Source organism: Papio anubis, chromosome 9 (assembly GCF_008728515.1).
Source record: "Papio anubis isolate 15944 chromosome 9, Panubis1.0, whole genome shotgun sequence".
Classification (NCBI taxonomy): Eukaryota; Metazoa; Chordata; class Mammalia; order Primates; family Cercopithecidae; genus Papio; species Papio anubis.
In genome coordinates, this window is record NC_044984.1 from 123,405,008 (window position 1) to 123,430,557 (window position 25,550).

Genomic DNA, 25,550 nt, shown 5'->3' on the forward strand with positions numbered 1-25,550 from the left:
TGCGGGCTCAGCTGTCGCCACTGTCGGGCAGAGAAATGCATGGCGAGTCCATCCTGGTTCTTGGTCTCTTAAGGGTGGTGAGGCAGTAAAATTCTCCTTTCCCTTCTGGCATCTGCACACCAGAGGCTGACTGTGCTGGTCAAAGGAGAGCTGTTATTTGAGAAGGGAAAACAGTGCAAGTCCTAGATAAATAACAGCAGGGTGACTGACCACTAGAGAACCTGTGTTTTATTCTTGCCATTCCCGGGGCTCCACGGCTCCTGAAATGCATGATGCAGGGTTAGTGTGGCCTGAGGGCATTGCTCTGGCGGAGGTAGGAGGGAGCAAGAGTGCTTGCCCTCTGTAAACTGAGTGGGTCCATGGATGTCCGTGTAATCAAGGACTCCGGCCATCAGCAGGTACCTGCTAGTATAAATGGACAGAGCTGGCGGGTGTTGTCCTGCTGTATCCACCATTCCATTCCATTCCGCCCATTCCTTCCTTCCCTTCCTTCCTTCCTTCCCTCCCCCCCCTTCCCTTCCTTCCTTCCTTCCTTCCTTCCTTCCTTCCTTCCTTCCTTCCTTCCTTCCTTCCTTCCTTCCTTCCTTCCTTCCCTTCCCTTCCAGGAGTCTCACTGTCCACCCAGGCTGGAGTCCCGGTGTTTGATCTTGGTTCATTGTAACCTCTGCCTCCTGGGTTCAAGCAGTTCTCCTGCCTCAGCCTCCCCAGTAGCTGGGATTACAGGCATGTGCCACCACACCTGGCTAACTTTTTTTTTTTTTTTTTTTGTATTTTTGATAGAGATGGGGTTTCACTGTGTTGGCCAGGCTGGTCTCAAACTCCTGACCTCAAGTGACCTGCCCACCTCGGCCTCCCACAGTGTTGGGATGACAAGCGTGAGCCACCACCCCAGCCTGCTTGTGTTTCTTTCTTCTCCCCCAGGCATAACCAGAATGAATGGCAGATTTACTGCCACACTTTAATGGGCTGATCTTTCCCTCCAGCTTCCTCCTGCTGTAACCCACTAAGCCATCACACGAGCCCAGGAGAAAGTCTCCCGGGCCCCCTCTTCCCTCCCTTCCCTGCCTCTCACCTTCTTCTTTCCTTCAAGATGCCCATCTTCTCCCCACCAACCCCTAAAGCACACCAGAGCAGCAGAAGCACCTTTCAGCCAGCCAGTTGTGTGTTGAAATGGCTAGTGTTCTGCTCAGCCCATCATCTGGAAAGTGAGCGAATGAGAAGCACAGAAAATATTCCTGAGGTAGTTTTTTTAGCTTCATCGGTGGCTCCCAGGTTTCCCCTGTCTGTGTGTGTGGCGGGGGAGGAGGGGTGCGGAGGGTGGTGCTCGGAGGGGGACGGTCTGGGTCTAGATGCCTTTTCTGCCACTCAGTGATGTGGCCACTCAGTGATGTTAACCTCAGGCAGATTCCTGGGTGACCTGGGCTCCCATCTCTTGATCTGTGTGTGGAGGGGGAGAGGGCACATAGGAATAGTCCAAATTCCTAGTTCCTTTTCTGCAATTTCAGAATCCAAAAAGCGCTTCAAAAACATGTGCTTGAAAAACCTGCGATTGGGGCCCACCTGCCAGCTCTGTACATTTTTACTAGCAGGTACCTGACTGATGGCCGGAGTCCTTGTTCACACCGACATCTACGGACCTACCTGGCTTAGAGAGGACGAGGGCTCTTGCTCCCTCCTACCTCAGCCACAGCAATGCCTTTGAGCTACACTAACCCTGCACCATGTATTTCATGAGCCACAGAGCCCTGGGAATGGCAGGAATAAAATACAAGTTCCCCCGTGTCAATGACCTTGCTGTTAGTTACCCAGGTCTATGCACTGTTTTCCCTCCTCAAATAACAGCTGTCCTTTGACCAGCACAATCGACCTCTGGTGTGCAAATGCCATAAGGGAAAGAGGAGTTTTACTGTCTCACCACCCATAAGACCACTCTTTTTAGTGAGTTTGGTGCCATAACTCCTTTCTGAATTGATGTGAAGTTACCTAGGGCTTTGTTTGTCCTGAGTCACAGGACTATTCATACATTTTGGTTAAGAAACATGGATCTGTTGTTGACGGGCATGGCCTTAGACCTTGCTGGAGATGATACATAATAGAAGGCTATAGCAGCCGAATTACTAAAATCCCCCAGTTCCTGAATTCTGAAGCCTCATTCCGTGTATGTGGTTGGCTGCTGTTAATTTCTGGCTGGATCCCGAACTCCACTGGAGGTTCTTGGCCAGAGGCTGGCTCTCTCTTCACTAAAGAAGTGTTGAAGAAAGAAGCATTTGCCCCTCATTGAGGCTGTCCTCCCCTCCACCAGCAGCGAAGATGAACCGGAAAGGAGTTAGCGTTCTCACCTGCTGGCTCTCTTTGGTTTAGTGTCCCCACCTGCACCTGCACCTGCACCTGCACCTGCAAACCTCCTTCCGCATGCTACAGACTCCCACGCACCGTCACTCCCGAGCACCCACCATGTCTGTGGGTGACCTGTTAGATACACGCTCGGGCATTGTCCTGGCAAAGGGCCTGAGCACGGAGCCTCCCTGGCTTAGCGTGCATGCACAGGGCCCACTGGCAGATTCACGGGGGTCAGTCTTGGAATGGACATCAGACTCAAGCATCGTGACTGGGGGCAGAGGGGTCAAGCATCGTGAGTAGGGGTCAGAGTCCCCACCCTGCCACCTTGTCCTCTGGCTCTGTGTCGAGCAGTTGCTATGCACAGGGCTCATTGACCGAGAGGTTATTTCCGACCCTACCCTGTTGCCTTGCTCAGTCTCCATATGCAGAAGATTCCCATAGCTGTTTTTTGTTTTGTTTTGTTTTTTTTTTTTTTTTTTTTTTTGGCCGGGGTTTTGCGCTTTTTCCCCCCGGTTGGGGTGCAGTGGCGCGATCTTTTTTTTGTTTTTTTTCTTTTTTTTTTTTTTTTTTTTTTAAATTTATTTATTATTATTATACTGTAAGTTGTAGGGTACATGTGCATAACGTGCAGGTTTGTTACATATGTATACTTGTGCCTTGTTGGTGTGCTGCACCCATCAACTCGTCATTTACATCAGGTATAACTCCCAATGCAATCCCTCCCCCCTCCCCCCTCCCCATGATAGGCCCCGGTGTGTGATGTTCCCCTTCCCGAGTCCAAGTGATCTCATTGTTCAGTTCCCACCTATGAGTGAGAACATGCGGTGTTTGGTTTTCTGTTCTTGTGATAGTTTGCTAAGAATGATGGATTCCAGCTGCATCCATGTCCCTACAAAGGACACAAACTCATCCTTTTTGATGGCTGCATAGTATTCCATGGTGTATATGTGCCACATTTTCTTAATCCAATCTGTCACTGATGGACATTTGGGTTGATTCCAAGTCTTTGCTATTGTGAATAGTGCTGCAATAAACATACGTGTGCATGTGTCTTTAGAGCAGCATAATTTATAATCCTTTGGGTATATACCCAGTAATGGGATGGCTGGGTCATATGGTACATCTAGTTCTAGATCCTTGAGGAATCGCCATACTGTTTTCCATAATGGTTGAACTAGTTTACAATCCCACCAACAGTGTAAAAGTGTTCCTATTTCTCCACATCCTCTCCAGCACCTGTTGTTTCCTGACTTTTTAATGATCGCCATTCTAACTGGTGTGAGATGGTATCTCATTGTGGTTTTGATTTGCATTTCTCTGATGGCCAGTGATGATGAGCATTTTTTCATGTGTTTGTTGGCTGTATGAATGTCTTCTTTTGAGAAATGTCTGTTCATATCCTTTGCCCACTTTTTGATGGGGTTGTTTGTTTTTTTCTTGTAAATTTGTTTGAGTTCTTTGTAGGTTCTGGATATTAGCCCTTTGTCAGATGAGTAGATTGCAAAAATTTTCTCCCATTCTGTAGGTTGCCTGTTCACTCTGATGGTAGTTTCTTTTGCTGTGCAGAAGCTCTTTAGTTTAATTAGATCCCATTTGTCAATTTTGGCTTTTGCTGCCGTTGCTTTTGGTGTTTTAGACATGAAGTCTTTGCCCATGCCTATGTCCTGAATGGTACTACCTAGGTTTTCCTCTAGGATTTTTATGGTATTAGGTCTAACATTTAAGTCTCTAATCCATCTTGAATTAATTTTCGTATAAGGAGTAAGGAAAGGATCCAGTTTCAGCTTTCTACTTATGGCTAGCCAATTTTCCCAGCACCATTTATTAAATAGGGAATCCTTTCCCCATTTCTTGTTTCTCTCAGGTTTGTCAAAGATCAGATGGCTGTAGATGTGTGGTATTATTTCTGAGGACTCTGTTCTGTTCCATTGGTCTATATCTCTGTTTTGGTACCAGTACCATGCTGTTTTGGTTACTGTAGCCTTGTAGTATAGTTTGAAGTCAGGTAGCGTGATGCCTCCAGCTTTGTTCTTTTGACTTAGGATTGTCTTGGAGATGCGGGCTCTTTTTTGGTTCCATATGAACTTTAAAGCGGTTTTTTCCAATTCTGTGAAGAAACTCATTGGTAGCTTGATGGGGATGGCATTGAATCTATAGATTACCTTGGGCAGTATGGCCATTTTCACGATATTGATTCTTCCTATCCATGAGCATGGTATGTTCTTCCATTTGTTTGTGTCCTCTTTTATTTCAGTGAGCAGTGGTTTGTAGTTCTCCTTGAAGAGGTCCTTTACATCCCTTGTAAGTTGGATTCCTAGGTATTTGATTCTCTTTGAAGCAATTGTGAATGGAAGTTCATTCATGATTTGGCTCTCTGTTTGTCTGTTACTGGTGTATAAGAATGCTTGTGATTTTTGCACATTAATTTTGTATCCTGAGACTTTGGTGAAGTTGCTTATCAGCTTAAGGAGATTTTGGGCTGAGACAATGGGGTTTTCTAAATATACAATCATGTCATCTGCAAACAGGGACAATTTGACTTCTTCTTTTCCTAACTGAATACCCCTGATTTCTTTCTCTTGCCTAATTGCCCTAGCCAGAACTTCCAACACTATGTTGAATAGGAGTGGTGAGAGAGGGCATCCCTGTCTTGTGCCAGTGTTCAAAGGGAATTTTTCCAGTTTTTGCCCATTCAGTATGATATTGGCTGTGGGTTTGTCATAAATAGCTCTTATTATTTTGAGGTACGTTCCATCAATACCAAATTTATTGAGCGTTTTTAGCATGAAGGGCTGTTGAATTTTGTCAAAAGCCTTTTCTGCATCTATTGAGATAACCATGTGGTTCTTGTCTTTGGTTCTGTTTATATGCTGGATTATGTTTATTGATTTGCGAATGTTGAACCAGCCTTGCATCCCAGGGATGAAGCCCACTTGATCATGGTGGATAAGCTTTTTGATGTGTTGCTGAATCCGGTTTGCCAGTATTTTATTGAGGATTTTTGCATCGATGTTCATCAGGGATATTGGTCTAAAATTCTCTTTTTTTGTTGTGTCTCTGCCAGGCTTTGGTATCAGGATGATGTTGGCCTCATAAAATGAGTTAGGGAGGATTCCCTCTTTTTCTATTGATTGGAATAGTTTCAGAAGGAATGGTACCAACTCCTCCTTGTACCTCTGGTAGAATTCAGCTGTGAATCCATCTGGTCCTGGACTTTTTTTGGTTGGTAGGCTATTAATTGTTGCCTCAATTTCAGAGCCTGCTATTGGTCTATTCAGGGATTCAACTTCTTCCTGGTTTAGTCTTGGAAGAGTGTAAGTGTCCAGGAAATTATCCATTTCTTCTAGATTTTCCAGTTTATTTGCGTAGAGGTGTTTATAGTATTCTCTGATGGTAGTTTGTATTTCTGTGGGGTCGGTGGTGATATCCCCTTTATCATTTTTAATTGCGTCGATTTGATTCTTCTCTCTTTTCTTCTTTATTAGTCTTGCTAGTGGTCTGTCAATTTTGTTGATCTTTTCAAAAAACCAACTCCTGGATTCATTGATTTTTTGGAGGGTTTTTTGTGTCTCTATCTCCTTCAGTTCTGCTCTGATCTTAGTTATTTCTAGCCTTCTGCTAGCTTTCGAATGTGTTTGCTCTTGCTTCTCTAATTCTTTTAATTGCGATGTTAAAGTGTCAATTTTAGATCTTTCCTGCTTTCTCTTGTGGGCATTTAGTGCTATAAATTTCCCTCTACACACTGCTTTAAATGTGTCCCAGAGATTCTGGTATGTTGTATCTTTGTTCTCATTGGTTTCAAAGAACATCTTTATTTCTGCCTTCATTTCGTTATGTACCCAGTAGTCATTCAGGAGCAGGTTGTTCAGTTTCCATGTAGTTGAGCGGTTTTGATTGAGTTTCTTAGTCCTGAGTTCTAGTTTGATTGCACTGTGGTCTGAGAGACAGTTTGTAATAATTTCTGTTCTTGTACATTTGCTGAGGAGTGCTTTACTTCCAATTACGTGGTCAATTTTGGAATAAGTACGATGTGGTGCTGAGAAGAATGTATATTCTGTTGATTTGGGGTGGAGAGTTCTATAGATGTCTATTAGGTCTGCTTGCTGCAGAGATGAGTTCAATTCCTGGATATCCTTGTTAACTTTCTGTCTCGTTGATCTGTCTAATGTTGACAGTGGAGTGTTGAAGTCTCCCATTATTATTGTATGGGAGTCTAAGTCTCTTTGTAAGTCTCTAAGGACTTGCTTTATGAATCTGGGTGCTCCTGTATTGGGTGCATATATATTTAGGATAGTTAGCTCTTCCTGTTGAATTGATCCCTTTACCATTATGTAATGGCCTTCTTTGTCTCTTTTGATTTTTGATGGTTTAAAGTCTGTTTTATCAGAGACTAGTATTGCAACCCCCGCTTTTTTTTGTTCTCCATTTGCTTGGTAAATCTTCCTCCATCCCTTTATTTTGAGCCTATGTATGTCTCTGCGTGTGAGATGGGTCTCCTGAATACAGCAGACTGATGGGTCTTGACTCTTTATCCAGTTTGCCAGTCTGTGTCTCTTAATTGGAGCATTTAGTCCATTTACATTTAAGGTTAAGATTGTTATGTGTGAACTTGATCCTGCCATTATGATATTAACTGGTTATTTTGCTCATTAGTTGATATAGTTTCTTCCTAGCCTCGATGGTCTTTACATTTTGGCATGTTTTTGAGATGGCTGGTACCGGTTGTTCCTTTCCATGTTTAGTACTTCCTTCAGGGTCTCTTGTAAGGCAGGCCTAGTGGTGACAAAATCTCTAAGCATTTGCTTATCTGTAAAGGATTTTATTTCTCCTTCACTTATGAAACTTAGTTTGGCTGGATATGAAATTCTGGGTTTAAAATTCTTTAAGAATGTTGAATATTGGCCCCCACTCTCTTCTGGCTTGTAGAGTTTCTGCCGAGAGATCTGCTGTGAGCCTGATGGGCTTCCCTTTGTGGGTAACCCGACCTTTCTCTCTGGCTGCCCTTAAGATTTTTTCCTTCATTTCAACTTTGGTGAATCTGGCAATTATGTGTCTTGGAGTTGCTCTTCTCGAGGAGTATCTTTGTGGCGTTCTCTGTATTTCCTGGATTTGAATGTTGGCCTGCCCTACTAGGTTGGGGAAGTTCTCCTGGATGATATCCTGAAGAGTGTTTTCCAACTTGGTTCCATTTTCCCCCTCACTTTCAGGCACCCCAATCAGACGTAGATTTGGTCTTTTTACATAATCCCATACTTCTTGCAGGCTTTGTTCATTTCTTTTTCTTCTTTTTTCTTTTGGTTTCTCTTCTCGCTTCATTTCATTCATTTGATCCTCAATCGCTGATACTCTTTCTTCCAGTTGATCGAGTCGGTTACTGAAGCTTGTGCATTTGTCACGTATTTCTCATGTCATGCTTTTCATCTCTTTCATTTCGTTTATGACCTTCTCTGCATTAATTAGTCTAGCCGTCAATTCTTCCACTTTTTTTTCAAGATTTTTAGTTTCTTTGCGCTGGGTACGTAATTCCTCCTTTAGCTCTGAGAAATTTGATGGACTGAAGCCTTCTTCTCTCATCTCGTCAAAGTCATTCTCCGTCCAGCTTTGATCCGTTGCTGGCGATGAGCTGCGCTCCTTTGCCGGGGGAGATGCGCTCTTGTTTTTTGAATTTCCAGCTTTTCTGCCCTGCTTTTTCCCCATCTTTGTGGTTTTATCTGCCTCTGGTCTTTGATGATGGTGATGTACTGATGGGGTTTTGGTGTAGGTGTCCTTCCTGTTTGATAGTTTTCCTTCTAACAGTCAGGACCCTCAGCTGTAGGTCTGTTGGAGATTGCTTGAGGTCCACTCCAGACCCTGTTTGCCTGGGTATCAGCAGCAGAGACTGCAGAAGATAGAATATTTCTGAACAGCAAGTGTACCTGTCTGATTCTTGCTTTGGAAGCTTCCTCTCAGGGGTGTACTCCACCCTGTGAGGTGTGGGGTGTCAGACTGCCCCTAGTGGGGGATGTCTCCCAGTTAGGCTACTCAGGGGTCAGGGACCCGCTTGAGCAGGGAGTCTGTCCCTTCTCAGATCTCAACCTCCGTGTTGGGAGATCCACTGCTCTCTTCAAAGCTGTCAGACAGAGTCGTTTGGGTCTGCAGAGGTATCTGCTGCTTTGTTATTGTTTACTGTGCCCTGCCCCCAGAGGTGGAGTCTACAGAGACAGGCAGGTTTCCTTGAGCTGCTGTGAGCTCCACCCAGTTCGAGCTTCCCAGCAGCTTTGTTTACCTACTTAAGCCTGAGCAATGGCGGGCGCCCCTCCCCCAGCCTCGCTGCTGCCTTGCGGGTAGATCACAGACTGCTGTGATAGCAATCAGGGAGGCTCCGTGGGTGTGGGACCCTCCCAGCCAGGTGTGGGATATGATCTCCTGGTGTTCCTGTTTGCTCAAAGCGCAGTATTGGGGTGGGAGTTACCCGATTCTCCAGGTGTTGTGTGTCTCAGTTCCCCTGGCTAGGAAAAGGGATTCCCTTCCCCCTTGCGCTTCCCAGGTGAGGCAATGCCTCGCCCTGCTTCAGCTCTCGCTGGTCGGGCTGCAGCAGCTGACCAGTACCGATCTTCCGGCACTCCCCAGTGAGATGAACCCAGTACCTCAGTTGAAAATGCTGAAATCACCGGTCTTCTGTGTCGCTGGCGCTGGGAGTTGAAGACTGGAGCTGCTCCTATTCGGCCATCTTGCTCCGCCCCCCCACCCAAGAAGTTTCTGGGCCACCTCTCTCTGCTGTTAATCAGTGGCGCGATCTTGTTTTTGTTTTTTTTCTTTTGAGACAGGGTTGTCAGCGGTGACAGTTTGGATAGTGCCGTAAAATGTGACCACAGGGATGGTGTCGTGTACGAGAAAAGTACCACAGTCAGGTGCATGTTCCTCTTCTAGGCATTGAGGTCTTGAAGGAGGAGCCTCACAACTTGCAGTTTCGAACACAGGAAATCTGTCCTACGACCAAATTTGTGGAAAACGAGGCAGGCACGGCAGGCTGCCTTAGACCTGTCAGGCTTCCCACAACCCTCTGGGGGCGCCGTTGGGCACTGTTAGCAAATGCACTTTCCTGCACCCCACCGTCCACCCACCCAATCAGTATCTTGGGGGCTGAGGGCGGGTGTGTGGGGCGTGTGTGTTTTACAAGCTCCGTTAGGGCGTCTTACAGCAAGGTTTGAGAAGCAAAGCCACCATCGAAGCCTTAATTAACTCAAAGGCTGCAACCAGAAAAGCCTGAGGAACACCCGAGATCTTTAATGACGGCAGCCTGTGCCAGTCTTGGGAAACTTCCCTGTCAACGTCTCCCATCAATAAGCTGTCGTATTTGAAGCAGCGGGAGAGGAGCTTCGGGGCTGTTTAATTTAACACACCAAGCCTGAAATTCAGTTTTCCTGTGATTGACTGTAGCTCATCTTGGAAAAATAAGTATGTATCACTTGCTGAAGGTTGTCAGAATGTAATGCTCTTTAAAACCATAACATTTTAAATCTGCCAGCCCCAGCATGCGTCCTGCTCAAGGCTTTCGCTTCTCGTGGAGTTTTTTCCCCTTTTGTTCTGTGGCTTTGAGGTGACATCATCATGAGAAGGATTGTAATGGGGTTCTAATATTCATTTTATAAAACGGGTACTGGCTGGGCGCAGTGGCTCATGCCTGTAATCCCAGCACTTTGGGAGGTCAATGCAGGTGGATCAGTTGAGGCCAGGAGTTCAAGACCAGCCTGGCCAACATGGCAAAACCCTGTCTCTACTAAAAATACAAAAATTAGTCGGGCGTGGTGGCACAAGCCTGTAATCTCAGCTACTTGGGAGGCTGAGGCAGGTGAATCGCTTGAGCCCGGGAGGCAGAGGTTGCAGTGAGCCGAGACTGTGCCACTGCACTCCAGCCTGGGCGACAGAGAGAGACTCCATCTCAAAAAAGCAAAAACAAACAAACAAACAAAACAAAAGGGCACAACTTCTTGTCCTCTGGATCTTGGTGAAACCTCAGGGAGATGGAGCAGGTCAAAAGGATTCAATGAGAAATGCTCCACCAGCAGCCCCAGACTCCTCAGAAGGAAGAAGCTCTGAGGACGGTCATCTACTAATTGAGTAATTACTCTCTAAAGACAAAACTATGCTCTTTTGCATTATTATTATTTTTTTTTAACATCACAAGTGCATTACCTGAGCCAGGGTTGGCACACCTGTGGCCCTGGACCTAGGTCTGGTCTGCACATGTGTTCTGTTTAGTTTGCTGTATTCTTACAATATTGAATTACTTGTTGATATTTAACATGGAACACTTTTACATAAATATCCAGAATTTAGACCTCTCTTGGGAAAAAAAAAAAAAAAGAAAGAAATGCGGCAACCAGCACAGGCCTGTATTGACCACGGTGGCTGTGTTCACCTCCCACTCCACCTGCTGGGCCCCGGAAGGCGTTTGCGTCTCCCACCGCTGATCGGGAACAGAGGTGAGGCTTGTGTTTTTTAACTCTCCTGAGAGATGGAATTTCTGTACTTGGCTTTGCTTTGAGTTTTTAGCGTCTGCCCTCTGTAATGCCCCATGAATTCTTTTCTTTTCTTTTTTCTTTCTTTTTTTTTTTAAACAGAGTTTTGCTCTTCTTGCCCAGGCTGGAGTGTAATGAATGGTGCTCTCAGCTCACTGCAACCTCTGCCTTCCAGGTTCAAGCGATCCTCCTACCTCACCCTCTTGAGTAGCTGGGATTACAGGTGCCCACCACCATGACAAGCTAATTTTTTTGTAGTTTTAGTAGAGACAGGGTTTAACCATGTTGGCTAGGTTGGTCGGGAACTCCTGACCTCAGGTAATCTGCCCACCTCAGCCTCCCGCAGTGCTGGGTTTACAGGCATGAGCCCCCGCGCCCGGCCTCTGAGTTATTTTCATAAATAATTTTCAAGAGTAGATCACTGCATAGCCAATGGAAGATCCTGAGTGGACCCCCCCTCCTCCAGGATTACAGCCAATCGGCTTTTCCGCAGCTCCTGGCTGAAACCTGTGTGAAACCTGCAGCACCTGGGCTGGAAGGATCCCTCTCAGGGACACTCAGGGCGGCAAGTCCTGCTGTGTAGCTCTTCAGTGCATTTGATGAGGTGTCCGGTGTCAGATTCCAGAGCCACTGCTGATGTCCGGCGTGGCATGTCAGGGCGGGCACGGCTCTCCTCCTCCGTGGGAGTGTCTGGCCCTGCCTTCCTGTGTGCCGCGTCGTCCGGAGGTGGGTGGGAATCGCCGCAGTGGATCTGGACTCCCTACGCGACCTGGGTGGCCTCAGAGGCTGGAGGGGGCAGTGGTTCCCAGTGTTCTCTTCTTAGAAGGAGGAAACCACTTTTTCCAGAAGACACTGACTGCTGGTCTCTCCCTCCCATCTTGGTACGTCAAAGGGGTCCCAAGCCAGACCCCAAGAGAGGGTTCTTGGATCTGTAGCAAGAAAGAATTCAGTGCGAGTCCATAAAGTGAAAGCAAGTTTATTAAGAAAGTGAAAGAATAAAGAATGGCTACTCTGTAGACACAGCACCGCGAGGGCTGCTGGTTGCCCATTTTTATGGTTATTTCTTGGTGATATGCTAAACAAGGGGTGGATGAGTCACGCCTCCCCTGTTTAGACCATATAGGGCAACTTCCTGACATTGCCATGGCATTTGTAAACTGTCCTGGCACCAGTGGGAGTGTGGCAGTGAGGACGATTGCCATGGCATTTGTAAGCTGTCCTGGCACCGGTGGGAGTGTGGCAGTGAGGACGACCAACGGTCACTCTTGCTGCCATCTTGGTTTTAGTGGGTTTTGGCCGGCTTCTTTACTGCAACCTGTTTTATCATCAAGGTCTTTATGACCTCTGTCTTGTGCCGACCTCCTGTCTCATCCTGTGACTTAGAATGCCTTCATCGTCTGGGAATGCAGCCCAGCAGGTCTCAGCCTCAGTTTACCCAGCTGCTATTCAAGATGGAGTTCCTCTGGTTCAAACGCCTCTGACAATCTCAGTGGCCAGACTTGGGTCAAATGTTGGCAGGGGAGAACAGGAAAACAGTGTTTGTTCTCTATTGCATGCAACAAATCAACACAAACTCAGAAGCTTGAAGCCATGCCCATCTGCCATCTGGCAGTTTCTGCGGGTCCAGGCTCTGGGCACAGCCCAGGTGGGTCCTCAGCTCAGGGCCTCAAGTCCCACCAGGCTGCACTCTGGGTGGCCAGGCCACATTCTCATCTAGAGCATGGTTGGTGGCAGGGTTTAGTTTCCTAAGGCCATTGTTCTCTCCCTGGTTGTTGGCCAGAGGCCACCTCAGCTCTTAGAAGCTGACGGGACAGATGCCCCTGGATGTGTGATTGAGTTGCATCTCAATAAACCCAATGGAAGCTAAAAATGCACCTAACAGCCTGCACAACACAGTGAAACCCCATCTTCAGAAAAAATACAAAAAGTAGCCAGATAAGGGGCATGTGCCTGTATTTCCAGCTACATGGGAGGCTGAGGTGGGAGGATCTCTTGACCCCAGGAGGTTGAGGCTGCAGTGAGCTGTGATCGCACCACTGTACTCCAGCTTGGGTGACAGAGCGAGACCCTGTCCCCCCCCCCACAAAAAAAAGAAGAAGAAGAGAAAATGCACTTAATACACCAACCTCCGGAGCATCACAGCTTAGCCCAGCCTACCTGGGGTAGGGTTCAACAGTGCTCAGAACCCTTACACTAACCTACAGCTGGGCAAAGTTATCCAACGCAAAGCCTGTATTAGCGTACGGTTTTGCATATCTCATATAATTTATCAACTACTGTACTGAGAGTAAGAATAGAATGGTTGTATGGGTGCCTGAAGTTCAGTTTCTACTGAAAGCATCTCACTCTCACACCATTGGAAAACGGAAAAACCTGAAGCTGAGCCATCATAAGTCAGGACCGATTGTGGTTTGCTGCCCCTCGGCCTGGCAACACGGGTGTCCCCTGCTCCGCTCTGCTGAGATGATGTCCTGTGTGACGTCACCCTGTCGAGGGAGCCACATCCCCGGACCTTTGCCATATTCTGTTGGTTGGAGGCAAGTCCACCCACACGCATGTCACGGGCCGGGGTTCCTGGGGTCAGCCCAGGGTGTGTCTGCCACACCACAACTGGCTCGGACAAATCAGGACCAGCTTTTGGAAGTGGAGACGGGGTCTTCTTCCCAGTCCGTGTGCAGAGGGGTAGAACTTCAAACATTCACGGTTCTCTTGCTGAAGAGGAGGCGCTGAGTGCCTGGCGAGAGTGTCGGTTATACATAGCTGTGTAACTAAGAATCCCAAAAGTCAGTGCCTTACAACTACCACTATTTTATTTGTTTGCAGTTTTCTGAGTCTGCAGTTGGAGCTGGGTTCGCGGGGTGGTGCTTCTGCTGGTTTGGGGAGTGGCCTGGGGCCACTGGTCCAGCGAGGGTCTTCCGGCAGCTGGCCTGGTGCTGGATAGTCCTAGACAGCCTCACTCATGGTGCTGGTCATTGCTCAGTGCCCGTGTTCACATGGCCTCCCTTCCCCCAGGAGGCTAGCCCAGGCTTTGCTTTACCTGGCGGTCTCCAGGGCTCTCACAGAGCCGGGGAATGTTTGGAAGCTATAAGAGCTTTTGAAGCTTTGCATGGAAGGCAGACTGCATCACTTCTGATGTGTCCTGTCAGTCAAAGCAAATTACCCGACCAAGACCAAGTCAGAGTCATCGGGGCAGGGTGGGGAATAGACCACACCTGCTCAATGGGGAGAGTGGCAGTGTCATATTGCAAAGAGACATGCATACAGGGGTAGAGGGTGTGGCCACCTTTGCAAACCGTCTACACTGGTAAGCAAACGACAGAGTCTGTGTCCACATGGATTTCTCATGTCCACAGGCGCGTGTCCAGCAGATTCCTGATGCAGCTACATAGGAGCTTTTAGTCCAGAAGAAAAGAATCCCAGAGCTTCAGGGAGTGACTTATGATTCAAGAGAGATGTTTGCTTTTTCTGATGGTTTTCTTTTCCTTTCTTTCTGCCAGTCATCCAGGGTTTTATTAAGCCAGCAGCCAAGATGTTGCTTACTCATAACCCCCCTCTCTCTTGCTTTATTTAAGTATATGTTTTTTTGTTCACTCTTCTATGCGGAGAGAAAAGAAGAGTGTGTTTTATTACAACCTGTTCCTAGAAACTCTGTAATTCAGGATTTTGTGGTAAAAGGGCCATACATTCTGTAAGAATAACAAGCAGAGCGGGGAAGGAGGGGATTGGGTTTCCACCAAAGTCTCCACGTGAGATAAATCAAAGATATGACCAGCATCATAAAATAATATACCCAGCTATAAGCATCTCAAATAATTTTAATAAGAATGTTGTTCTGCCCTGAAACGGGAATAAACATATTATATTTTTATTATAAAACGACTACCAATTTACTATAAAGTATAAACATAATCTATAAAAATATAATTCTACTGTACCATAAATATGACTGTGTATATTGCCAGCTATAAAAGGCATTCAACATTTAATTAACAATAATTTGGAGAATATGTTTATATTCCTTTTAAACAGCAAGAGCGCTGTGTATTGATCTTAGACATAGCTGCCTTCTTGGAATTTACGTGGGCTGTAGGGGAATAACCATGGTAACGAGAGCTAAGCATGTGCTGGGCTTTGCTCAAAATTCTTTGTTTGCAGTAACTCGTTTGCTATCCTCTCAACACCCTAGGAAAGAGGTATGTGACTACCCCTGATTGACAGTTGAGGAGCTGAGGCACAGGGAGGGTAAGAAACTGACCCACTGCCGCTCACGTGAAGGGTAGGGTGTGAATTTAAACCCACGCCTCCTGCATCAAGAACTCTGCTGTTGATTTATGTGCACACATGGAGAGTAATGACTGGTCCCCTCCTCTCCCGGAATACCCTTTAACAGTTAAAATACTTCTAATTTATTTTTCCAATCCTGAAATCCTGAAGGGCTTTGATATGAAAAGCAGGTCAGCAGGAGCACTCTCTCATTGCCATTGCCGCGCCAAGGGTCTGCAAGCCTTCATCAGTGAGGAGCATAAGCAGAAACGCAGCCAGAAGCTGAGCTGCAGAAAGACCAGAACAACAAAGGGCTGTTACAACCCCCTCCCTCGCAGCTTCATGCAGGGAGCCCCTGGGACTCGGAGCAGGGCTGGGTTTACCGACTCAGTACCCATCACTCCTCCACAGATGGGAAATGTGGGGCCCAGAGAGGCTCACTAGCTTGCCCAAGGCCACACAGCAAAGTTAGGTCGTTCAGAAGAATTTGAACCCAGATCTGGCTCTGAAGCACTAGTGCTTTCCACTGCACCAGACACCACCTGTATTATGAAGACAGGCTTGGCTCTGCACCCAGGGAAGAGGACAGAACAACACAAAGGAAAAGAAATGGGGCGGGGGGTCGTATTGTGTGGGACTCAGACTCTGGGGAAAGACCTAAGTTCACATCTGAGGGTCCACTTATGAGAGGGAAGAAACTGTGGATCTGAGAGTCCTTGGGAAGACAGGTGGTCTTGTTGATCTAGGGAAGGGAGTTGGTGGCTCCAGTATTTTTTATGATGTTCATCCCAGCATATGTGTGTGTGTGTGCATGTGCGTGTGCATGTGTGTGTACATGTGTGTGTGTGCGTGTGTGTCTGTGCATATATATTATTTCCCACTCAGTCTCAATGTTTGCATTAACTCCCATCCCTCCTAAAAGTCACTCTCTCCAGGTCCAGGAGGCAGACAACGGCAAGACCAGCAGCTAATGCAGACACAGGGTCTTGGGTGCATTTGCAAAATCTCCCTTCGTCAGTGATTTATGTCTACTTCTCCTTCCTTTTTTTGCAGGAGTTTGTTCATCTGGCAAAGAGACTGCTTAGTGATCCTGCATTGGAAAAGGAAATTGTAGTGAACGGAAGGGAATACGTGAGAATGTATCATTCATGGCAGGTGGAAAGAGACACCTACCAACAGCTCATCAGGAAGCTGGAAGGAAGCACTGAAGATTGAGGGCCCTGCCTCATCAGACGCCCGCTGTCCGACACACAGCTTTGGGTGGACACTCAGAGACAGAGTTCTGGGTAACGTGGGTCCCGGGCCGTTCATATAAAACCAGCCTCAGCAGAATCCTAGAAAATGTTGGTCGTAAGTCCCCAGAGCCACTGCATTTATCCCATATCCTTCTGTGCATTCAGATGCTGTCCCAGGTGTGTTCACCGGCCAGTCCTGATGGAGGTGCTTGAGTGACTGGGTTGACTGGGACAGGGAAGGAGGAACTGGTTTTCAGGGAATTTGGGAGAGAATTTGATTACCTGCTTTAGGGCTTTGGTGCAGACAATAGAGGCTTATTTTCAAGCAGTCACGGTTCAGACTCCCCCGACCTGCCTTCTGACTGACCTCTACCCATCATTGCCAGTTTGAAAGGCAAAAGCAAAACACAGACATGTCAGCTGAGCCGGGTTCTAGCAGGATTTTTGTTGTGATCTCAGGACTCTGACAGACACGTGGGTGGCCCCAGGCTTCTCTGAACAATAGAAAGTGCTGCGAGTGAGCTCACGCCCAGCACATCTCACTTTTCAATGGTGGAATTGAAAATTGTGCTTTTTAGAAAAGTGGCCAGGCTGCTTGTAGGCCCCGCCCACCTCTTGGCTGAATTTGAGTGGAAAACCAGGTAGGAACAAGCGCCACATCATGCGTAGCCTGCAAAACACTCAAGTAACCCAGAGATGGAGTCCTGGGGCTTTGGGTCCAGGGTGGGCCCTTCCCCTTCCCACATCAGGGACCCAGGGATGGGTGTTGGAAGGGTCACCAGCCTCCAGCCCTTGGCAGGATGGAGCTCAGGTCTGCAGGGCTTTGCAGCCACACAGTGAGGTCAGCCCGTGCCAGCCCTGCCATCATGGTAATGGTGGCCTCGCCCCATCCATGTCACCCATGTCACATGAGAACGTGCAGTCTTCCTTGTCCTCTGCTAGTGGAATTTGCCTGGGAAAACCTCCACTGAACACTGAAATTGTTGCATGCCGGTAGATTCCTTACAACAAATGGGGAAGGTGGTGTTTCCCACCTCGTGTGGGTAGAAAGCAGAGTCTGCTTTAAGGAGGCAAGAAGGCACAGCCAGGGCAGAGCATTGCGTGGGAAGCATTCGGTGAAAGCGGGTGCAGGCGCTTCGGAGGGCCGAGGGAGAAGATTCCACCGGCGCTGTCTTGGCTTCAAGTTTTAGGATGTCTGGACTTTCTGCTTTCATGTTTTCAACCATCTTTTTTTTTTTTTTAATGGCACAACCTACATCTTGTTTTTAAAAGAAGTAGCCTCAAATTAAACTTCTTAAACTCTGATGCCCCGGGGATGAGAACAACTAGCTTGGATCTTGTGCCGTGTAATTTGATGTTTCATTCCACTGCCTCCATCGTGGAACAGAATCGCTTTCCAGAAAGGCAGTTAGCTGGAAACAGCAGAGGCTCCCAGCTGCTCAACAATGGCTCCCATCGTCCCCCTCCCCTCCCTTGTTTTTGTCCTCTGAGGGACCCAAGGGTTATGGCTTTCATGTCTAGGTGTGGGACAGAGGAGGCAGAGGCAGAGCCTGGGCCCGGAGTGGACCACCTGCTCTGAATCTGGAGTCATTAATGCCACCCAAAGAAAAGGTCCTACCAGGTCCAGTGTTGTCTTAGATCTGAAGATGCTGCTATTTACAAAACGCTGATCATCCAAAAGCTTGAATCTGTTCCTCCTTGAATGACCCTGTAGATGCTTGACCTCCACCATACCTCCACATCACCATTTATGTCTTTGTAGGAAAATGTGCACATGCCCCATGCACTATGGGGGAAGGGCGTGTTTTTAAATTAATAAAGTATGTCACCATTAGCCACATGAAAATAGCCTCTGTTTCTGCCCACGGTGAGGAGTCTTCTGCAAGGAGCAGATCCCTCCGCCAGACCTCACGTCTTCAAAGGAAGTACAGACACTCTAGCATCTAGTTAAGTGGGGGTTAAAATGCAGCCACTATTTTAATACCCAAGTATAGATGTAAAACCAGGGCTTTTCCACGAGGGTTCTACATGGTGTCAGTTTCACACTTGGTTCACTTTATGTTTAAACATTTATTTATTTTTATTATTATTTTTGAGACAGAGTCTTGCTCTGTCACCCAGGCTGGAGTGCAGTGGTGCGATCTCGGCTCACTGCAGCCTCTGCTACGTGGGTTGAAGTGATTCTCCTGCCTCATCTTCCTGAGTAGCTGGGATTATAGGCGCCCGCCACCATGCGTGGCCTAAGCATGTATTTATTTTTATTTGTATATGGTATTTGTATTTTTATTTGTATTTTTAGTAGAGATGGGGTTTCACCATGTTGGCCAGGCTGGTCTCGAACTCCTGACCTCAAGTGGTCCGCCCGCCTTGGCCTCCCAAAGTGCTGAGATTACAAGTATGAGCCACCACGCCTGACCTAAACATGTATTTATTTTTATTTGTATATATTCGTGGGGCACACATGCAGTTGTGCTCTGTTGATACATTGCACGGTGGTGAGGTCAGGATCTTCGGGGCATCTCTCACTGGGCAATGCACACCGTGCCCGCCAAGCAACCCTCATCCTCCCCTCTTCCCTCTCAGCCCTCGAAGGCCCAGCATTCCACACTCTGCTTCCATGTGTACACATTATTTAGCTCCCACTTACAAGGAAAATTTGCAAGATTTGTCTTTCTGTTTCTAAGTTGTATCACTGAATATAATAATGACCTCCACTTCCATCCATGTTGCTGCAAAAGACATGATTCCCTTCCTTTTCATGGCTGAATAGTATTCATTGTGTGTATATATTCCACATTTTTTTTTGGACGGAGATTTGCTCTTGTTGCCCATGCTGGAGTGCAGTGGCGCAATCTCAGCTCACCTCAATCTGCGCCTCCCGGCTTCAAGCGATTCTCCTGCCTCAGCCTCCCAAGTAGCTGGGACTACAGGCATGCACCACTATGCCCAGCTAATTTTGTAGTTTTAGTACAGACGGGGTTTCTCCATGTTGGCCCGGCTGGTCTCGAACTTCCAACCTCAGGTGATCCGCCCACCTCAACCTCCCAAAGTGCTGGGATTACAGGCGTGAGTCACCACACCCGGCACCACATTTTCTTTATCGAGTCCTCCATTGATGGACACTTAGGTTGATTCTATATCTTTGTTATTGTGAATAGTGCTGCAATAAACATATGAGCACACGTGTCCTTTGGATATAATGATTTCTTTTCCTGTGGGTAAAATGTTCAAACGTTTTGTGTGTAGTTTTTAGTTTGCTGATGTACAGGTTTGAATGACTCAAAAATACATTGCAGGATAAAACTGAGATACTATAACCTTTACATATTGAGGGAAATACTTTTAATAAAAATAACACTAAGCCAGGTTCCGTGGCTCACGCTTGTAATCCCAGCACTTTGGGAGGCCCAGGCAGGCGGATCACTTGAGGCCAGGAGTTGGAGTTCAGGACCAACCTAGCCAACATGGTTCAAATCCCTGTCTCTACTAAAAACACAAAAATTAGCCAGGCATGGTGGCACATGCCTGTAATCCCAGCTACTAGGGAGGCTGAGGCAGGAGAATTGCTTGAACCCAGGAGGTGGAGATTGCAGTGAGCCGAGATCATGCCACATCACTCCAGCCTGGGTGACAGAGCAAGACTGCCTCAAACAAAAACAAAACACAAACAAACTATATATATGTGTGTGTGTGTGTGTATATAAATACACATATATGTATATACACATATATCGTGTGTATATATATGTATATATATATTATGGGTGTATATACATATATACACACATATATACATATATACACACATATACATATATGTATCTAATAACTTAGTGTCATGTAGCGAGAGGCATGGCTGACACTGGGTTGCAGGTCCGAGTGATGAGTTGAGGCTTACAGCTTCTCCTTAAATACCACTCTTCAGCCCCTTCCCACACTCTCACAGTAAAGCAGTAAGACAGAGTACCTTCTCCACCTTCAGAGGTTCATCGTGCATCTTAAAGTTTACAAAACCAGACTGCATAGGCTCCCCTTGTCAATGGGGCCGCGCGGGCGCAGTCAGAACCTTGCCAGCCCTGCGGATCTGGAAAGTGTGGTGAAGACCGCACTCCCCGGATACAGTTAAGGCTGGAGTGTTGAAAACCTGTGAGCTCACAGCAGGTGTCTTGGTGTCAGGTGTTCGTTGCTTTCCTCTTTTGGCCTCTGCAGTAGTACTTTGCATGGAGCTACGGGACCTCTTGCCTTGAAGCGTCCCTGGTGGTTGAACTTGCCTTTTTTAGCATTTATCTGGAGCTTCTTACGAGACGGGAGAGCTAGCTCTTCTTCTCTGTTTTCTGATGAAGAAACATTTGTCTTCCTCCCTTCCTCCCTCTCTCCTTCTTTTTTTGTTTCCTTGCATCTTCCCAGTCCCCATCCTTACTTCCCCTCTCTGATTCTAATGTCACTTTAAATGGTCGGTCAGTGGTAGGAGCTGATGTGGGAATGGTGTGAGCCAAGATCTCCCTACCTGGGATCAGCCGCAGCTGGCGGGGCCACTGGAAATGGCAGCTCCCAGCCTTGTCTTTGAGAAATCTGGATACTCAGGCGGCGTCCCTGACCAAAGGAATCAGACTGTCAGGGGAGACCCAGGCCCAAAACAGCCCAGTGACCCCGTGTGCAGCAGAAGCTGACAGCTGCTTACTGACATCATCCATTCGAACAGGGACCAGAATTTCATGGAAAACAAGGACAGTCTAAGAAAAGGCTGGATTGTGACTTCATACTGAAAAATGAAGCCCAAAATTATGAACATAGGTTAAATCTGTCTTACGTTGAACAAAATTGATTTGTGTGGGCATAATAGAAACAGTATCCAGTGGCTCACGCCTGTAATCCCAGTGCTTTGGGAGGCCAAGGTGGGAGGATCACTTGAGCCCAGGAGTTTGAGACCAGCCTGAGCAGCATAGTGAGACCCCATGTCTACAAAAAATAGCAAAAATCTAGCCAGATTAGCCAGACACAGAGGCACATGTCTGTAGTCCCAGCTACTTGGGTGGCTGAGGCCGGAGGATTGCTCCAATCCAGGAGCTTGAGGTTGCCGTGAGCTATAATGGCCCCATTACACTCCAGCCTGGGAGACAGAGCCAGACCCTGTCTCTGATTAAAAAGGAAAAGAAAAGAAAAGAAAAGAAAACAACATTATGAGTATAAGGCCAAGAGGTACTTCTTTTTCCTTTTATTTTCTTTCGTTTTTTTTTTTTTTTTTTTTTGAGATGGAGTCTCACCCTGTCGCCCAGGCTGGAGTGCAGTGGTGTGATCTCGGCTTACTACAACCTCTGACTCCTGGGTTCAAGCAATTCTCCTGCCTCAGCCTCCCAAGTAGCTGGGACTACAGACAAGCACCACCATGCCTGGCTAATTTGTGTATTTTTAGCAGAGACAGGGTTTTGTCATGTTGACCAGGCTGGTCTCGAACTCCTGGCCTCAAGTGATCTGCTTACCTTGGCCTCCCAAAGTGCTGGGATTACAGGCATGAGCCACCGTGCCCAGCCAGGCCAAGAGATATTTCATACAAATAAGAAACAATGTGCTAGGACCTCATCAATACCCCTCAGAGATTCTCCCTTTGAAATTGAAGTTTTCTTCTGCGAGGCCTGTCCCCTCATTCTCCTGCTGGGTTTGTCCTCAATTGTTAGCCAGTTTCCAGCACTGCCAGAGCCTAACGTGCCTGTGGTCCAAGTAATTCTCCAACATCCAGTTCACCAATTTCAACAAATCCTGCATCTTTTGCAACATTTGCAGTTTTACTTTTCAATGTATTTACATCCTGTTAGTATTTATTTTAAACATTTTACACACCTAAGAGTCAGGAAGAGGGACTGACTTGACACTGCTATGGAGTGGGAGGGCATCAGGATGACATTTGTTTCAAACAGACATAAGATCCATAATAAACAGTGGCTTAAGCAAAAGAGGATGCATATTTTCTCTATTTCAAGAGATTCACCGAGCAGGTATGGGGCAAAGATCCAGGCTCCTTCCATCCTGTTCTTCCATCCTCAGTATGTGGCTGTCTCTACCTCATGGTGCAAGGTGGCTGCCCATGCTCCAGCATCATGCCTGAATTCCAGGCTGCAGGAAAATGGAAGGCAGGAATGAAGACATCTTTCTCCTTCCTTTCGGGACAATCTCCACCTCCACTTACATCCCATGGCCACACCTAGCTGCAAGGGAATCTTGGAAATGCAGGGTTTTCTGAGCAGCCATGTGTCTGGTTGAAAAGCTGGGATCTGTGACAAAAAAAAGGGAGAATGCATATTTTAGAGGCAGCTTGCAGCTGCAGCAGCTATTGAGATGAACTGTTTTTAGTGTCTGCAATGGTTACAGGCATCCTATTTTTTTTTTTTTTTTTTTTTGAGATGGAGTCTCGCTCTGTCGCCCAGACTGGAGTGCAGTGGCTGGATCTCAGCTCACTGCAAGCTCCGCCTTCTGGGTTTACGCCATTCTCCTGCCTCAGCCTCCCGAGTAGCTGGGACCACAGGCGCCCGCCACCTCACCTGGCTAGTTTTTTGTATTTTTTAGTAGAGACGGGGTTTCACCGTGTTAGCCAGGATGGTCTCGATCTCCTGACCTTGTGATCCACCCATCTCGGCCTCCCAAAGTGCTGGGATTACAGGCTTGAGCCACCACACCCAGCCCCTACTTTTTATTAATCACTAAATACCTTTTAGTGCCAAGAAAAGTGTTTTCCAGCAGGTTTTAATTTAGCCTTTGAGTCCACTGTGACACAGTCCACCTTTCCTCCCCAAGAGCCTCATTTGTAAAATGAGTCCTCAGCCAACTACTTGTATTGATTAGTGCTTCAAACCCTGCAGCTCACAAATTAAAAACTCAGAGTGAAAGAATACATAGGGTTTCATCTGAATCTCGTAAGATGTCCCTCCGTGTTAGGTGAGACATAATCTTGGAAAACACTACACAATTAAATGTATCAACTGTATTTATAATTTGGGCCCTTCTCTTTTTTTTTTTTTTTTTTTTCTTTGATGCAGAGTCTCACTGTGTCACCCAGGCTGGAGTGCAATGGCATGATCTCAGTTCACTGCAGCCTCCACCTCCTGGGTACAAGTGATTCTCCTGCCTCAGCCTCCTGAGTAGCTGCAACTATAGGTGCGCGCCACCATGCTCAGCTAATTTTTGTATATTTTTTGGTAGAGACAGGGTTTTACTGTGTTGGCCAAGCTGGCCTCAAACTCCTGACCTCAAATGATCCTCCTGCCTCGGCCTCCTGAGTAGCTGTGACTACAGGTGCACACCACCATGCTCAGCTAATTTTTGTGTATTTTTTGGTAGAGACAGGGTTTCACTGTGTTGGCCAAGCTGGCCTCAAACTCCTGACCTCAAATGATCCTCCTGCCTTGGCCTCCCAAATTGTTGGGATTACAGGTGTGAGCCACTGAACCTGGCCCAGTTTTGGCCCTTCTGAATGTTTTTATGACTACCCTGAATGACTAAGTGCATTGTTGTTCCTGTTGGAGGATCTTGGGAAATAGAAATCTCTTCTGAAGGGATCCATGAGTCAGCTTGACTAAAACAAATCAAGAATTGATATTAAAAATGAGATGCAATGGAAGGCCATCTTGTCCAGAGTGTGAGTTCTAGAGGTAGCATTTAAAACCAAAATCTCGTATAGTCGAAATTCTCCTTGAAAACTCCCCAATGTATGGCATGTCTGACCACATATGTACAGCCCTGCACATCATATCCTATGCACAGTCAAGATTTTCAGCCCCTAAGCTCAATGAAAGTCAACCTCTGACCGTCTGACTCTCCAAGCCATTCTGTATTGAGGTTCAGAACTGAATCTCCAGCAGGAAATGTGGAAATATTCCCATCTTCCTGTGGAGTTTATTTTTTCCTGTTCTGACAGCATCTATATAACCATTCATTCATTCATTCTATAAGTTTTTATTAGAATAATTGGCTCAGGCTGTGTTTTGGGGGCTGGGGTACCTTCCGGGGTGCTTCACTGATTTAATTAATTAGTATTAATTAAATCTTGTTAGAATGCATTCTCCTTTTTTTTTTTGAGACAGAGTCTTGTTCTGTCACCCAGGCTAAAATGCAGTGGCATAATCTTGGCTCACTGCAACCTCCGCCTCCCAGATTCAAGCGATTCTTCTGCCTCAGCCTCCTGAGTAGCTGGGATTACAGGCGCCCACCACCACGCCAGCTAATTTTTGTATTTTTAGTAGAGATGGGGTTTCACCATCTTGGTCATGCTGGTCTTAAACTCCTGACTTTGTGATCCACCCACCTTGGCCTCCCCAAGTGCTGGGATTATAGGCGTGAACATTAATGCATTCTCATGGAAAGTGTTCCACGATGTTACAGAGTCATCTCTAACAAAGAAGTTAGGATCGAAAGTCACTGAGAACGTGACCTAAGGGCTATTCAGCCTCAACAACTTTTCAGGATAAAAACCACATCCAAGATGCTGCAAGTAATTTCTAAGAGAATCTTTGTAAAGGAATTTCTGGGAAAAATGAATACAAAAAAAAGGGGAGGGGTTTGTTAAAAGGAACGACTTCATCTGCCTCCGTGGCCACAATCTATTTTAAAGAGATTATTTAATAATTTACTTCTTTCAGACTCATAAATGGTCCTTAAAAATTTAGGCTGAGAGAACTGTCCTCCTAAAATATAACACAATTCTACTAAATTACAAAAGCTTCAAAAGCTTTCTCCTTAGAAAAGAAAAAAGAAAGAAGAAGGAAAAAAAAAAATCGCATAGTCATGCCTTTTTCATTAGAGGCCTTTGAAATCACCCTAAGCACTTTGGAAAGCCTCAGCTAGTAAAACCGTCATGCTTCATTGAAAACAGATTGTTGTCTTTAGCATGTGTATTTTCATTTTACCATCTCATATAAAAATATGGCAGAAAGGTTAATAGCCAGATGTTTGCAAGAATCCAGAGATCGGGGTGCCAAGCAGTATAGTTCAGCGGTCCCCAAACTTTTTGGCAGCAGGGACTGGTTTTGTGGAAGATAGCTTTTCCATGGACTGGGGTGGGGGGGATGGTGTGGGGATGATTCAAGTGCGTTGCATTTATTGTCCACTTTATTATTATTACATTGTAACATATGATGAAATAATTCTACAACTCACCATAATGTGGAATCACTGGGAGCACTGAGCTTGTTTTCCTGCAACTAGATGGTTCTATCTGGGC

At 46.5% G+C, this 25,550-nt stretch overlaps 1 protein-coding gene across 7 annotated transcripts in view; it reads left to right on the plus strand.

Annotated features, from left to right (window-relative positions):
• GLT1D1 (glycosyltransferase 1 domain containing 1) overlaps positions 1 to 18,185 on the plus strand; it is a 128,682-nt gene extending 110,497 nt beyond the window's left edge. For all 7 annotated transcript variants that reach the window (XM_031650929.1, XM_009182048.2, XM_003907383.3 and 4 more), the window contains one exon: positions 16,158 to 18,185. In XM_031650929.1, coding sequence (XP_031506789.1) covers positions 16,158 to 16,319 — 162 coding nt within the window. In that variant the 3' untranslated portion in view covers positions 16,320 to 18,185. The remainder of the gene's footprint in view (positions 1 to 16,157) is intronic.
• Positions 18,186 to 25,550: the final 7,365 nt, after the last annotated feature.